General features: G+C 39.2%; 1 protein-coding gene across 1 annotated transcript in view; it reads left to right on the top strand.

Moving 5' to 3' along the window:
• SNTB2 (syntrophin beta 2) overlaps positions 1–13,867 on the top strand; it is a 71,301-nt gene extending 57,434 nt beyond the window's left edge. The window contains exons 5-7 of the mRNA XM_040253300.1: positions 1,915–2,111; positions 4,908–5,092; positions 6,809–13,867. Coding sequence (XP_040109234.1) covers positions 1,915–2,111; positions 4,908–5,092; positions 6,809–6,901 — 475 coding nt within the window. The 3' untranslated portion in view covers positions 6,902–13,867. The remainder of the gene's footprint in view (positions 1–1,914; positions 2,112–4,907; positions 5,093–6,808) is intronic.
• Positions 13,868–16,376: the final 2,509 nt, after the last annotated feature.

Raw genomic sequence — 16,376 nt, 5'->3', positions numbered from 1 at the left:
CTTCTTTAAATAGTTGGTAGAATTCATCAGCAAAGCCATCTGGGATTAAGGTTTTCTTTGTGGGAAGCTTTTCACTATTAGTTGAAGGGACTTTTAAAATGCTTTAACAGTCATACTTTCTTAGACAATGTTCTGCTCTTTCCCTTTTATCTGAAAATATTTTTTAGTTCATGAATGACACATTTCTTATCTTTGACCTTGAAACCCTATTCTTAGGAGCATCTCATGGGGCACAATATGTAGGACACATTGTAGAAACTAAGGTTCTTTCAGGAGGAGAAGGGGACGACAGAGGATGAGATGGCTGGATGGCATCACGGACTCGATGGACGTGAGTCTGAGTGAACTCCAGAAGATGGTGATGGACAGGGAGGCCTGGCGTGCTGCGATTCATGGGGTTGCAAAGAGTCGGACACGACTGAGCGACTGAACTGAACAGATGCTTCTCATGTTTTTTCTCTTCTCTGTTTTGTTTCATTGCTATCCCATTCTTGATTTGACTCTTCTCCCCAAAATGATTTTTTTGGGCCACACTGCACAGCCTGTGGGATCTTAGTTCCCTGGCCAGGATTTGAACTCAGGCCACAGTAGTGAAAGTGCCAAATCCTACCCAGTGGACTGCCAGGGAATTCTTGGAACTCACTTTTTCAAGTAAAAAGATGCACATCATTTTTTTGTTTTTTTGTAGTAGAGTAGTATCATATTTTAAGTGAAGGAGAGTCAAGAGCTGTAGCCAAGTAGTTCCAAAGTTTCTTTTTTATGACTGAATAATATTCCATTGTATATACATTCCACATTTTATCTACTCATCAATTGATGGATATTTGAGCTATTTCCACTTTTAGGCTATTAAGAATGATGCTGATATGTACATTTGTGAACAAATTTTTATTCTAATGTATGTTTTTATTTCTGTTGGGTACGTACCTGGGAGTGGAATTGTTGGATCATATGGTACCTCTATTTAACTTTTTGAGGAACCAGTCAGTTAAAAAATAAAAGAAAAAAATCATGGTCTATCTTTGGCCAATAGTAACCTCTTCAGCTGAACTTCTGAGCCTCTTTGATAGGGCTTTTATATAAAAATATTTGAGGACTTCCCCAGTGGTCTAGTGGTTAAGACTCCATGCTTCCACCGCAGGGGACATGGTTTCAATCCCTGGTCAAGGAAGTTCTGCATTGTGTGGCCAAAAAAAAAAGATTTTTGAGAACTGCCATATTAGCTGTTATGATAGAACATTCTGGACTTGTATATTTTCTGCTCTAGATCTGACGTTTTCCAAGAGACGATAAAAAGATCAGGTGTTGCCCAGGGAGAGAGAGGATAACTAGGCAGTATACTGAGGATTTTCAGAGCAATGAAAATTCTCTGTATATTATAATGATGGCTATATGTCTTTATATTGATATATTTGTCCAAACCTGGATTTTGACTGATTATGATGTATTGGTATACATTTATCCTTGGTAAAAAATTACCATTCTGGTGATACTGACAGTAGGGGAGGATATGCATGTTTGTGGCTTATTTCTTAATCAAAATTGAGTCTTTTTTTTGTTTTTTTGACATGCCTAGCCTCTTGGGATGGCTTCCTTAGTGGCATTGCAAAGAGGTGGACATGACCGAGTGACTAAGCACAGTGTAGCCTTTCATGGGAGCATGAAAAAGCAAATGGGAAACTGGGGTTCTTGGGCCATCTGACCTAGTGTTCTGCTTGTGACACCAGGAGTCATTTTTATGGGAAAACAGAATAGTATCTATGTCAAAGACTATAATCTTGTTTTGAGATATACTTACCTAAAAACTGCTGCTGATGTTTATAATTTTCTGCATTTTTATCAGCATAAATTGCTGAGATTGTCCCCTGACAGTACATTAATGACTTTTGAACTTTGCTGTGTTTGTGGTCCTAGGCTGGTTCATTCTGGCTCTGGGTGTCGCTCACCCTCCCTTGGATCTGACCTGACGTTCGCCACCAGGACAGGCTCTCGGCAGGGCATCGAGATGCATCTCTTCAGGGTAGAGACACATCGGGATCTGTCCACCTGGACCCGAATACTCGTTCAGGGCTGCCATGCAGCTGCTGAGTTGATCAAGGAAGTCTCTCTAGGTATAGATCCTGGCATTTCATTCCTAACAGTAATTAAATGGAACTGTCATTCTTTATTTATTTTAAAGTAAAAATCATTATCCTATGTGCCAGACTTAAAATGTTCTGAAATAAGACACCTGAAGGTGATCATGATGGAAAGAAACTGAATTTCTCTATTTCAATAGCAAAGTTTTCGTAAGTTGTTTATGTGACTCTGAACACATTCACAACAGTTTCTATACAACATAACATGGCAGTTTTACTTTTCATTATTTAAATATTTAGTAATATGAGGACTCATTTACTAAATACTAGGGGTATTGACCCTCTTATTAAGATTTGGATAGACACCCTTAAAAGTGTGACCATCTGGAAGAGCTTATAGCTGTAGAAAAGCGAAGAATCTGGAATTGGGGTTTCTGTTGCAAAGTTGGAAGAGGTGTGCCCAGTAAGTACTGAAATGGGCATCTATAGGAAATCACCCTGGTGGTCTCTTTCCATTGTTGAAGCGCCCTCTTGTGGCTTGTCTGTGTGAATTTGAAGGGATGGGTTCACATGTGTGTATCTGTGTATATGTTATGTATAGATATTTCCAGATTGCTTTTCATTTTAAGGAGAACAAAGAGTTGTCAAAACTAAGACACAATTACAGTTTCTAATATGGTTTTAATAACTTTGAACATCTTGCCTGGAAGTTGGTTTAGTTCTGCTCCTGTTTTCTTAAATTTTGTTTCCTAAACCTAGTTTTACAGGATTTATATAAAAAGAGAAAATGTTTGAGAGCAGAAGGTCTTGTGATTTATCTTCCTTTCCATTGCTTTTGGAAAGTGAGGGGTCTCTATGGCTTTAGAACTGCATGAGCAGCATTTCCATGGGTCATCTTCTAACAGTGACACCAGACAGCTTCTTCAGTGTTGTAACAATTCTTCAGCTGTTTAGGACGTGCTCTGTATTTTCCTTACAACCACAACGATGGCTCAAGCGATGACACCAATGTCAATGACACCCGCCTTGGATTTTGACCCAAGTCACCACACCTCACTTGCCTGTCTCCCACCCATTGTGATTGGTCACCACATTAAGGACTGTGGGGCTCTGGTTTTTGTCTTGGCCACAGAATGTGATTTCTGGGATGGAGAAGTCTTCAGTTGAACAGGCTGGATGCCCTGTGTCCTTGTGTGGAGTCCCAGGGGTCTGGCCAGCAACTCATCACTGGCATATGGGGTCACCATACCTTCAAGTACCTGGAGAGAGATGCTTCCCAAAACAGAGTACAATGTGGCTTTTGAAAATTTTTTAGTTTCGTGTTGTTCCTTTGGTATCTGTAAACTTCATATTACAGGAAACCAAAATCTATTCATTCTTTGGCTCACAATTGTTTAAATACAGATGGCTTGAATAGATAGAAAATAAGGACCACCTGGTTCCTTATATTTTTAAATGGACAAAAGAAACTTGTTTTTTGGTAATTTCGAATTTTTTTGTTCTCATTCACAGCTCTATTTCAATATTTTACCTTGGTAATACTTTCATTTCCACAGTTCAAGTCACTTGATGTACTTTATTAATCACTTATTCTGTATTTAGAGCTTTCCAGACATACTAAACTGGCTGAAAGTAAATCACTCTGCAAAGAACCAGGATTTCTTTAAAATGTGTGTGTGTGCATGTCCTCACACGTGGTGTAGGCGCTTAGTCTGTTACACCTTTAATAGGATGCGTGTGCCTGGTGTGCACATACACATGTATACACATACATAAATAAGCCGGCATGTCCTTCAGATGCATGTTACCACCTTCTTCTGTTAAACTGTCGGCTCCTTTTCTGAAGTAATTAACACTGAGAGTTCATTGTGCAAAACTCTCCTCTGTGAGTTATTCCTTTTCCTTATTTCTTGAACATGCCAGCTGCCTTGACTGAGTGTTTTTCATGTCCAGTGAAAGGATACATTGGTCTGGATATGAGGACTTGCTTGTTTGGGAACCATTCTTCCTGCTCATAACCATGATGAACTCAGCTCTCAGAGGACTGTGTTAATTTCTGTGGGGCATTGGGCCTCTCACCAGTAGCCCCTGTACTAACAATAAAACAGCTTAAATGTTGGTGAAACAGGGACTTCACCAGTCTTGACAGGAGACATTTGCGAGTCTTGATGATCAGTTCTTTTGGTCCCATCAATTCAGATGTATCTTTTCGAATTTTATCTTTGGTAGGACTGACAGCGTGACTTCCCAACTACCAGCCATGTTACTGCCCCTGAAAGGTGTCTCTGCCTTTTCTCATTTGGTTGTTCCTCCTTGCTTACTCGAAACCTTCTTCCTACTCCTCACTGCCTATCAGGTTTGACCACATTTTCGGGACTTTCTCAAGTCCCATTCCTCCAGGAAACCATTCCTCAACTTGGGCCTTATTGAGTTGGTATTTAGTCATCTTCTATACCCTTTACCTTAAGCAGTTAGGGATTTCATGTCTAGCCTGTCACTTATGAGGTCTTGAGAGCAGAGACCATGCCTCTTACTTCTCCAGGACCATACACAGCCTACTGTCTGCACAGTATTCAGTTGATACTGAATTGAACTGAATCAGATCAGATGTCAAGTAGTTATGGTAATTTCTTCTTCATCTCAATCAAGATGTTGCCTTGAGTGACCAAAACAGAATTCACTTCAGGACATTCCAAATAGGTTAGGTATCACACATTCTCAGAAAGATTCTTTTCCCTTTTCCCTTTTTTGAAGTCAGAAGAAGCCTTTGTCACTCTCTTAACTGAAGTAGGAACTTCATTAGTGATGTCTATTGCTTGTCTTCAATAGGCTGCACATTAAATGGCCAAGAGGTGAGACTCACCATCCACTATGAAAGTGGGTTCACTGTCTCCAGGGAAAACGGAGGTTCCAGTAGCATCTTATACCGCTACCCCTTCGAAAGGCTGAAAATGTCTGCTGATGATGGCATCAGAAATCTGTATCTGGATTTTGGTGGTCCTGAAGGAGAACTGGTAAGCATGTTTCTGAAAAACATGTTTATTCTAATAGGTATTCTCTTTCTTATAATTTCTTACCTCTTGTTGTAGAAAATTATGGACTTACCATCTAATATTCCATTTGGAGCCAAGGAAATTCTTCTTCAGGTTTCAAAGATGCATGGGTTTGGCTTTGGGGTTTTGTTTTGTGTTTTCCCCACATTAGGGAATCATTGCCTTTTTAAAGTTTTGTTTGAATATCAGCAAGAAAAATTAGATAACCTTATAAGAAACAGGATTTTGTCAAATGTAAGATATAAAATACTAAACCTGGCACACTTTAATAAATGAGTTCTATCCATTACTGTTATCAGCAATTTGTTGGGATAAGCGTTAAAAGTAATAGTGACTTAGTTGCTATAGAAATTCTGCTGGTCAGAAAAAAAAAATGCAAAGATATGTCCATACACCCATCATCTGTTTTGACTTCCTTGTCCTTTAAAGGAAATACCCACAGGAATTCTTGAGTCCCCTTGGAGAACTATAGAAGTGTGTCGAGGGTACTTCAGAAATCAGAAATTATGATAAAGGACTCAAAAATTCATGCCTCTATTTCTTACAGTATTGAGCCAGAGTAGTTCAAGTCTTATCTTATATGTGAAATCTTATGTCTATTGATACAGTCACAACAGGTATAAATTTGGAAAACATAATCTTGAAGGTTTAGAACTAATAGAGATCTTAGGGATAATATGGTTCAAACTCCAAATGAGAAAACTGTGACTAGAAATCTTCTTTTAAATGGTGAACCTTTAGGAAACTATGGATAGCCATGGACTTCAAAAGCCTGTTGCAGCCTGTTCATCGAATGTCAGCTGTCCAAATTAGAGGCCTGTGCTTAGGAAGGTATAACTAGCCCTCCCAACCAGCTTCAAGATTTGCCATTCCCACCACAAACTGATAAGGGGTGTCAAAAATCTTAATAGATGATCACACTTCAGCTGAATTCACTGTGATTCCCTGTGGGAAATATACTTACAGTTAGTGGTTTCCATATAGGATATTCCTCTTTTCTTTACCTCTTCTACTTTTAAGTTCTTCCTACCTGGCATTCCACCATGGTGTAATTAGAGTGGTGTAATTAGAGTACACCACTGATAGTGTCCTAATTGTGGATGTGAACTCTCACACTAGTGTTTAATTATGCCATGGAATAGCCTTACTTCTGAGTATATTTCCATCTGCAGCTCTAATTGCCCAAGTGTGGCCATAAATCTGGCACATCCTTTATCCAAGTTCTTTTTAAAAAGTAAAACACAAAAAAGTAGTTTCCCTGGTGATCCAGTGGTTAAGAATCCACCTTGCAATGCAAGGGACACAAATTCAGTTCCTGGTCCAGGAAGATCCCACATGCCAGGGATCAACTAAGCCTGTGTGTCACAATTACTGAGCCAGCACTCTAGAGCCTGTGAGCTATGGCTGCTGAAGCCCGAGCTCTCTTTCGTCCATGCTCTGCAATAAGAGAAGCCACCGAAATGAGAAGCCTGAGCACCACAGGATGGGTAGCCCCCACTCGCCACAACCAGAGAAAGTTTTCCTTCTCAAAGAAGCAAAGACCCAGCGCAGCCAAAAAATTAATGAATAAATCTTTTTTTAAAAAGTAGAATATCATGTTCAAATTTGTTTACTTTGCACGTTTGTGTATTAAAGCATCTCTGTATAGTAGTGATAATTAATGTCCTTTCTCCACAGACCATGGACCTGCACTCCTGTCCGAAGCCGATTGTATTTGTGTTGCACACATTCTTGTCGGCCAAAGTCACTCGCATGGGACTGCTTGTATGAGCAGCAAAAAAAAAAAAAAAATCAGTTAAAGAGCCTTGAATGTCATAAGAAGTATTTACACCTCAAAAAAAAAAAAAAAAAAAGCACAAAAAGAAAGCTCTTTGCTCTCTCCTCCAGCACAGTGCCTTGACAAGGACCTGCAAATCACTGCTGAACTGTAACCATGTTTAAAGAAGAGCTTGCCTTTTACAAGCTACCTTGGCCGGAAATTCTAGGACTCTAATAAGCTCCAAAATGAATCTGTTAATTTATAGTCTAGTCTCCTAATGTGGTTTTTAAGTAATTAGGTTTATTTCCATTGTTAAGAAGGGTGGCTCATTCTTTTTCATTTTGGGCGTAATCAAACATCTAAGCGTTTTCTTCTCCTCCTCCTTCCAGTAGAGTTTGTTTCAGGCTTAGCCTTGACCACTTGCTTAGAACGACCATCCCTTCACAGGTGCTAGTTTGCAGCAGCCTGGGCTTCATGGTCACTCCGTGTAGGTTAGACATTTGGTTGGAATTTACTGTCCTCATTTACTCCCCCTACCCTCGGAAGTCCTTGAATTGCATCACCAAAGGGTTCTTCACATGTTCTGGCTCTCCCTGTATCCCACCCTGACCATCACGTCCCACCACATCACCGGCTTTGTCACACCTAAGTGCTCACTTTAGGACTTAGAACTTAGGAGATTTGATTTGCCTTGCTTTCCACTCCCTTTCTAGCAGTGACCAACTTGAAGAGCAAGTTGGTAACCACTGCTCTGAAAGCAAAGTTTTGCTTGTTTTAGGATTTTCTGATTTTTCTCTTTGGTAGGAGCCAGGGGATAAGATTTCTTTTAAAAGAAAATCCTCATTTTAGCTGAAGCCATTTTTTATTGCTGACCAAATGTGCCTTTGGTGAGGGTTAATGGAGCTTTATTAGTCACTGTTTGAATAACTGGATATCACTGCCATTCCAGGGAAGTCATCTATTCTAATTTTGAGGAACAGTCTTTGAGGTGGGTTTCCTTAATGTGATATCTTTTCCAACTGGTAGACCTTTTGAAGCAAGACAAATCCCGTAGAACCAGCTTGTTTCAAGAGTACACATGAGTGAGGCCAGCACACCTTCCGCACAAACATCGTGCCGCATCGCTTTGAGCTGTGTGAGCCCGGGCAGGATCCAGGCCCAGGCCCTCTCCCTCCTGGGCAGCAGGGTGGCATCCGTCAGCACTGCTCACTCAATGCTGGCTCAGTGATGCCTCTTGCAGTGGGCAGGGCAACGAGACCATGGAACAGCTACCTGGGCTTCACTCAGCCTCACCAGATATGTCGTCAGAAGACCACAGCAGCAGCGAAAGTGCTAGTTCTGCGGTACTGGAGAATCGCATTCAGCTTCTTGTTCCTAATTATGAAGGAGGTATATATCTGAAACCATTTACAACAGTATAATAGCTATATAAAATGTCAAGGTTAGTACAGTCCCCAGATCCAAAAGAAAAGATAACATTGACTTGGCTGTCCTCTGTGCTCTCTGCAGAAGGGTCTAGGAATAGTTCTCATTTACTAGAGTCATCAGGAATGCCGTAGAGGATGTGTGTACTGTGGAGGGTGTTGGAGCATAGCAATCCAAAGATAAGAAAGAAGAAGAAAAAAAAAAAACCCACAAATGTACTATTTGCAAAGAGCCATTTGGTTTGAGTGCAGACAGACCTATAGGCAGGAGGACCAATGAGCAGAGACGGTTCAAATTAGACTTTGTAAACTCATTGTCTTACCCTCGCCCCATAAGTCAGTTCTTCTCCCAGCTCCAGTCCCCAAAATGTTCTACTTAAAACTGGAAATTAAAATCTAGGCTAGAATATAACTTTTAAGAGCTTTTCTTATGTTTTGAAATTTCATAAATCTAAGTTTGGTTCCGTCTGGGATATGTTGCAAGTCAGAGAAGAAAGAAAATATCTTGAAGATACAGCTAAGATTTCTGGAAACAGAATGTCAACACACAATACCCTCAGATAAGTGAGCTTAGACGCTTTTTGCAGTGAGAGTGTTACTAATCTGAGAAGTTGAACAATACAGTCACATACTTCACAGCAAAGCCATTTGGTGAGGTTTTCTGTGTTAATATGAAAGGCTAATAAGACACTGAGAATTTTTTCTGGGGGAACTTCTGAGCCACACTGCTCATTCCTTATATGAAAAAGATCGGTTAAAGAGGTGTGATTTAAATGTGGGCAGGAGAGGTAAAGCATTGTGTGCATATGGGCTCATTTTGCTCAAGCTTTAACTGTCATAGCACCAAGATCCCTAGGGTTTCTTAACATCTTTTGAGTCTTGATGCAAAATGAAGGTGTATAGGGGGTTTCCTTTGACCATAAGCACCCCCAAGAGCAAGAGCCCTTCAGCTGCTTGTTTAACAAATGTCAGCAGCTTTCCAGTCATGGGTGACCAGGTTGTTCTTCAAGTAAGTATGTTTTTGGGACTCTCATACCACACATGAAGTGCTTTTTATGAATGAGACAGCCTTGTTAAATAGGTATTTTGTATCAAGATGCCAAAATGTGGCAAATTATCTTCAAATAGTAACTGCAGATGGGCAGTTTTGATATTTCACCTCTTTTCTAGAACAGCTGAGTTTTCTTTTCTCTTTCATTTTGAACTAGGAAGACTGTTGAGGATGTGGTGGGCTTCCCTGTGTCAAGTGGAAGGGAGCCGCAGAGTAGCATCCCCTCATTCTGATGGACCTGTCCTGTGTCCTCGGGACTCACTTGAGGGTGTAGACATTTTCTCCACATTCCACACAGATGCCTACAAGCAGCCAGCTGGGGTGTGAGCTTTCCTCCTCCTCATTCTCTAAAACTTCTCCCCTCCCTCTCCAAAAAAAAAAAAGGAAAGGAAGAAAAGGCTCAATTATACTTTTTCTGGAAAATGTGAGTCCTTTCCTCAAGTCTTCAAACAAACCTTACCTGGAAATTGGTATCTAATATTTTATATGACGAATACTTTAATGTATGTTTATACAGTATTTATTAGGTAGTCATAACTGTAAACTCACCTACCTAGAAAAGTTTCAGATTAAATATTGGGACATGTACAGCAATCAAAAATACTACTTTGAAGGTGATTTGCCTATTTTAAAGCCATGTTTTAGCACCTTTTAGGCTAGGTAAAGCCTGATAGTGCCTGTTCCTGTCATCTGTACTCTCACAAAGTTATTGAAAATTATTGCATGCAGGAGAGATGAAAGAATTTATTCCCTATATTTTTATAAGTGGAAAAATCTCTCTGACCAACAAATGATTAAAGTTGTTACTGATTATTCTCTTAATTTATCATCCTAACAGAATGGTAACAAAGCTTTTTTCAGCCAATTACATGCACTTAGCTAATAATCCAAAATTTACTCTTTAAAAAAAATGTAAGCTGTGTGGAATCTGGACAAGACTACATTTCACTATAAATGGTTTTGATGGATAAAAGTGTGTCCACTTTTGAGAAAAGGTTATAATGGATTGTTTTTAATTTTGAGAGAACCTCCAGTCTTCTTGTTTAATTTATATCCATATTTTTAAATTAAAATTATCTTGTAAGCTGCTATGCAAAATCTATTAAAAGCCCTACCTACTTAAAAAGTTATAAACATTTTTGAAGTTTTCAGGGAAGACCTGTAGACTTAAGCACTTTCTCTGCTTTTTTTTTCTTATATCTTAGACACGCTATTATGTTCTTATTATTTTCACTGGTTATAAGCTATTGATTGTACATAATATTTAAACCATCCAAATAGCCAGCATACATTTCCATGTCACTGCCATCCACTATTGATGCCGTGAATGAAATGGCTGGTTAGAAAGCCAAAGGTCATTATTTTTTTCCCCAGTATCCAATGAAGAAGTAAAATGCCAGATCTCTTTCATCTCAAAGCATACTGAGATGTGCATATCTGTGTAAGGAAGAGAGACTGATTTGGGATTCTGCTTAAACTTTAAGTTGTATTTGATTATAGTCATATTCATTTGTTTTACTGATGTCTATCAGATATATTACATGCCAAGTGGTACTACATCCTATTGGAAATATCTTTCATTTAAATTTGAATTCTTATCATGGCTTTTTTTTTTTCTCCATTAGATCAAACTAGAGGAATCTGCCATTTTCTACCATTCTATGTCCCTATTTTAATTGCTTGGTGATCTAGAATTATTTTGTTATGCATACTGTCTTTAAAAACTGACAGTAGCACTCTTCCCACCCGCGCCCACCTTTTTAAGCTATATGTTTCACTGTGCTGGCCATGGAGATGTTTATTAAATGTGTGATGACAAGACAATTCTAAAATAATTATGCTGTGTATCAGGATTATGTGTTTTTGAGCAATAGAGCTATTTCTATGGTATAATGGTATTAAGTGAAACTTATTTCACACTAGTAATAGACTACACAGGTGGTTGATATGAAACGTTTTCCCTAAAGCACACACACACACACATACTTTTAGCAGATCAGTAATTCCCAGTTAAGGTAAGGTACAATTAATAGACACATAGAACACATCTGTCTCTTCAACACTAGCTAAACTGCCAACTGGAAGAATGGTTGTTATGTATTAACTTTAAAACATATCTTAACAAGATGTCTTCTTTTATAAACTTGAACTGAATTTCTTGTCACCTCTGTTCTTACTTTCCACTTTAGCTGACTGAACCAAAGCTTATTCTGGTTTTAAAAGTAAATCTACCCTTGATGTAATGCATAAATATACCATTTATTGCTTGCTCTCCAATGAACATTTGATTGTATTCAACAAAAGTCTACCATATGACCTGTAATCTTTGAATTGCCACAAAATAGATTGGTTGAAACTAAAAAGATGTAACAGAGAAATGATACTTCATTTTATTGTAAAATTAGGTATTCTGGTATATTTCTAACTTCTGAGTCCTGGAAGTACTTTGCTCAGTTTAATAATAATCTTACCTCCATGCCATTGATACAAATGCAAAATTTTTTGAGTCCCTCTTTAGCCTAGTCCCACATAGACCCTTGGAGCCTGATTATCACCTCTTCCAAGGTGGCAGAAGTCCCTAATGAATAGACAAAAGTTTCTTTGGGGCCCTAGAGAAATTTTTGAAATGACAAATCTAGTTAATTATATATTAATTCATGGATTCTTTCATCTAATAAGCATTTATTCATGTGCAGTTCTTCACAGGCACTCTGAAGGGTCCAAAAGAAAATTCCTGCCCTCAAGCAACACCTCATCCATTATTTCTCAGTCATACCATGCCATCTATTCATTAACCACCTCATATTTTTACCAAAGTAAACCTCCAGTTCTGCTCACCTGGCAAACTGGAAAGTGTTTAAAAGGATGCTCAGTCATTGGTCCATGCCAGCATGAAAGAACTCCAAGCACACTTAAGAGGGTTGGTCTTTTCATCATGCATCTTTTTTTTTTAAATGCAAAATCAGACTTAAGTTTGGGAAGGAGAATAGTGTAGAATATTCAACTTAGTAAGGCAAATCACAACTAAAAGTAAGCTCTATTGCCCTAAGTGGATCAATGAGAAAATCTTTTTAAAGAAATACTTACCTATCAACAGAAGAGGTCAATGTATATTTTATCTACTCCCCTTTGTAGATTCTGCTGATCCAGTCATTTCCACACTTACAGCCTTTAAACATCTCATTTGCTCAAACTCCTTATGTGTGGTAGATAGGCTGTTGCTTCATCTGATAAATCAAAATAATGAAGATATTTAAAACTTAGCAAAATTTCACTTACTCTAGAACACTTGGGCATTCAAACTCAGTAAAAAGGGCACCTTACAAAAATAAGGGAGGTTGCATGAGTTTTTCCATTTTTTCCTTCAATATCAGTCCCTTTCTATCCAGCCTGCTTCCCATCCGTCACTAGAGGCAGCCTTTCGGCCACAGCCTTTGTCATGCCCAGAGAGGTGCTGAGATGTCAGTGACTGGAATGGCATAGGGAACACAGTCTCCTGGGCTCCTTCTCCATGGTTTACAGTGTTCTGTAGTTGTGCACAGAATTTAGGTCATGCCTTTAATGTCTTGGTCTTTACTTTATACCACCCCCTTTGACAATCAGGTGCTAATGATTCTATTGGAACCAGCATGTATTGTGTAAATGTCTGTTCTGCGTAGGTTGGGAGAAGTGCTTTCCTTTTATCTCAGTCCTGTCCAGGTGGGTGTCAGTTACATTTTCTCACCTCTTGTTTTGTGAATTAATAGAAGTTAGAGGAAAAGAAATGACTTAAACTACAAGTTTGGGGTTTGGCACAGTCATCAATCTTGATGACACTCTTCATACTTTAAACCAAATCTTCTCTATCATAAGAACCAATTTCCAATTGTTTTTCTCTAGTTTGGACTCCACTGTTATGTTTTACAGTCTGGGTAACACTGTAACACTGATGGGTTCAGCATGATACGACCTGGGTACCCAAAGAATCTGTTGCTTTTGTGGTACCAGACCCAAGGTCTTTTAGAAACTAATGTGGCAAAACACCACCTATAAGGGCCTGTTTTGGCTGATCTGTGCAAACTCGGATTATACCCTCTTGTATGTATTCTGTCCCACACAACTCTCGTTTTTTAAGTATTAAGACCTAGAAAGCTAAGATAACACTTCTACAAGGAGTTAAAAGTATGTGATATTCTGTTTTTTCCTTCCTTTTGGAATCCTGTATTTAAACAAGACGTCTTTTTAAGTATTGTTTAAAATTTAGGTCTCAAGTCTTTTGGCATTACCAGACTACCAAATCAAAACCCATGGTGTAAAACAGGGCAGTATTTGTGTTCTTAATAATGAAAAAGCTTTATGTGTACTCTGTAAGTATAATGCATAGACAACACTTTCCCTTGAGTTGCACATCAACATAGAGCATTGTACATTACAATGAAGTTTGTAACTTAAGGGTATTATATATATAAATACATATATACCTTTGTAACCTTTATACTGTAAATAAAAGAATTGCTTTTAGACTTGTTTTTTCACACTTTTTAACATTAAAATCGTTTCAAACTTACAGGAAAGTTTTAAGAACAGTACAAAGGGGCCTCCCTGGCGGCTCAGTGATAAAGAATCCACCTGCAATGCAGGAGACACAGGTTCGATCCCTGACCCGGGAAGATCCCACATGCCAGTGCTCCACAGCTGCTGATCATGTGCTCTTGAGCCCACGCACCACAGCAACTGAAGCCCATGTGCCTAGAGCCTTGTTCTGCAACGAGAGAAGCCACTGCAGTGAGAAGCCCCCACCCAACGTGAGAAAGCCCAAGTGCAGCAATGAAGTCCCAGCACAGCCAAAAATAAGTAAATCTTTAAAAAATTAAAGTACAAGGAACTCCTGCATCCCCATCACCCACATTTCCCAATTGTTAACATTTTGCCACATTTGTTGCATTACCCTGTCCTCTTTTTCTGACATGATGCTCATCACCCTTAAATTCTCTAGTGTGTACTTTGCAAACACAAGGACACTCTCCTGTACTGCCACCCTGCAGCCCTCCCTATCAGGAAGTCAACTTTGGCTCAGCACTGCCACCCATCTTCAGACCCAGTTTAATAGTGCCAGTCTTCCCAGCAATGAATGTCTCCATTTCCTTCCTGGCACAGGATCCTATCCAGTATCACCTGTGTTTGGTTGTCACATCTTAGTCTCTTCTGATGCCATTTTTAAATAGATTACTCTTAAAAACTTAGTTTTTGTTTTAGTTCTACCACTGACCATCTGTGTGATGAGAACTTAATCACTGGATCAATCTGAGCTTTATCATACATTCAGTCGCACAGAGGAAAGTGAGGTGAGAGTTTCTCAGGGATCTTGCTAGGAGATCAGTGCTCCATTTATTTTGGTATCAGTCACTTTGTGTGATATCTCAGCATAATTTTGCCCTGGCCCTACCTCTCCAAAATGTTATTAACCTAAACCTTGTTTTTATTCCTCCTCCCCCACACTGGTCTTGCCCTCAACCAAGAAGCTCCTTAACAAATTGCTCAGAACCCATTCCTTGGCAAGAGCCAGTCTATTTTATGAAGTTGTATGGGCTAAGCAGAGTTGACTTACTGGTCCAAGCTTGGGTTTACAACAAATGTCACACTCTCAGCATCATCAGAACCCAATATAGTAAAGTGCTGTGTGAGAAAGAACAAATTATGCAGCCACTGTAGAGGACAGTGTAAAGAAAGATTCCTTTAAAAAAATATAGATTTACCATATGATCCAGCAATCCTACTCCTGGGCATATATCCAGAAAAGATGAAAACTCTAATTTGAAAAGATACGTGCACCCCAATATTCATAGCAGCACTATTCACAATAACCAAGTCATGGAATCAACCTAAATGGCTGTTGACAGAGGAATGGATAAAGAAGATGTGGTACATATATATACAATAGAATACTACTCATCCATAAAAAAGCATGACGTAATGCCATTTGCAGTAAAATGGATGAACCTGATGGACCTGGAGATGATCATGTACCTTCCAGGTGACTCAGTGGTAAAGAATCCACCTGCAATGCTGAAAACAAGGGTTTGATCCCTGGGTCGGGAAGATCCCCTGGAGGAGGAAATGTCAACCCACTCCAGTATTCTTGCCGAGAAAATCCCACGGACAGAGAAGCCCAGAGGGCTACAGTCCATGAGGCCACAAAAGAGTCAAACACAACTTATAGACTATACAACAACAACAACAGAGGTGATCATACAAAGTGAAGTCAGAAAGAGAAAGACAGATACACTACTTATAAGTGGAATCTCAAATGGTACAAGTGAATGTATTTACAAGACAGAAATAGTCATAGAAAACAAACTGACAGTTACTAAAGCAGGAAAGGGGGATGGATGATAAATTAGGAATTTGGGATTAATAGATACACAAATTGTCACCTCTATACATTTATAGAGTTGCCACCCTTTATCAGCTTTGTTCACTTGAAATGATTTCAAACCATCCTTACTCTCCTCAAACCCCAGGCCTTCCACTTTCTCTCCCTCTATCAGCAGATTCTCTTTTCTTCTAATTCACTAAGAAAACAGAAGCCATCCAAAGGTACTCTCCTTACATCTTGTTATCTTCTGCCCAGCCGAGGTAGGCATCTATCTTCTCCGCTCCCACTTTACTGTCTGCAGCCAATCCACCCACCTAGGCTTTGGTCCCATTCCCATTGGCTACTAGCTTTCTTTACTGGATTCTTCCTATTGGTTTTTAAACACGCTGCACTTCTGTTAATAACCAATCTGCTATGCTTAAGATCTCCTGGGTAGAGCCTCCAGCTTTGGAGACCTAAGAAAATCACTTTCCTAGGGAGAAAAGTAATATAAAGGAAAAAGAACTGGCTTTAGACAGAGCCACTGGCATCTTAGTAACCAGGGTCTAAGACCCAGTGTGGGGTACACTGTTCACATTAGCTCGCTCATTCATTTCCTCCAAAAGGCAGACAAGGCAGATACTAATTGTTATTAGTATAACTTATTAAACATCAGG

Source organism: Oryx dammah, unplaced genomic scaffold, assembly GCF_014754425.2.
Source record: "Oryx dammah isolate SB20612 unplaced genomic scaffold, SCBI_Odam_1.1 HiC_scaffold_13, whole genome shotgun sequence".
Lineage (NCBI taxonomy): Eukaryota > Metazoa > Chordata > Mammalia > Artiodactyla > Bovidae > Oryx > Oryx dammah.
Note: the sequence above shows the minus strand (reverse complement) of the source record. Positions and strands in the feature narration are given on the sequence as shown.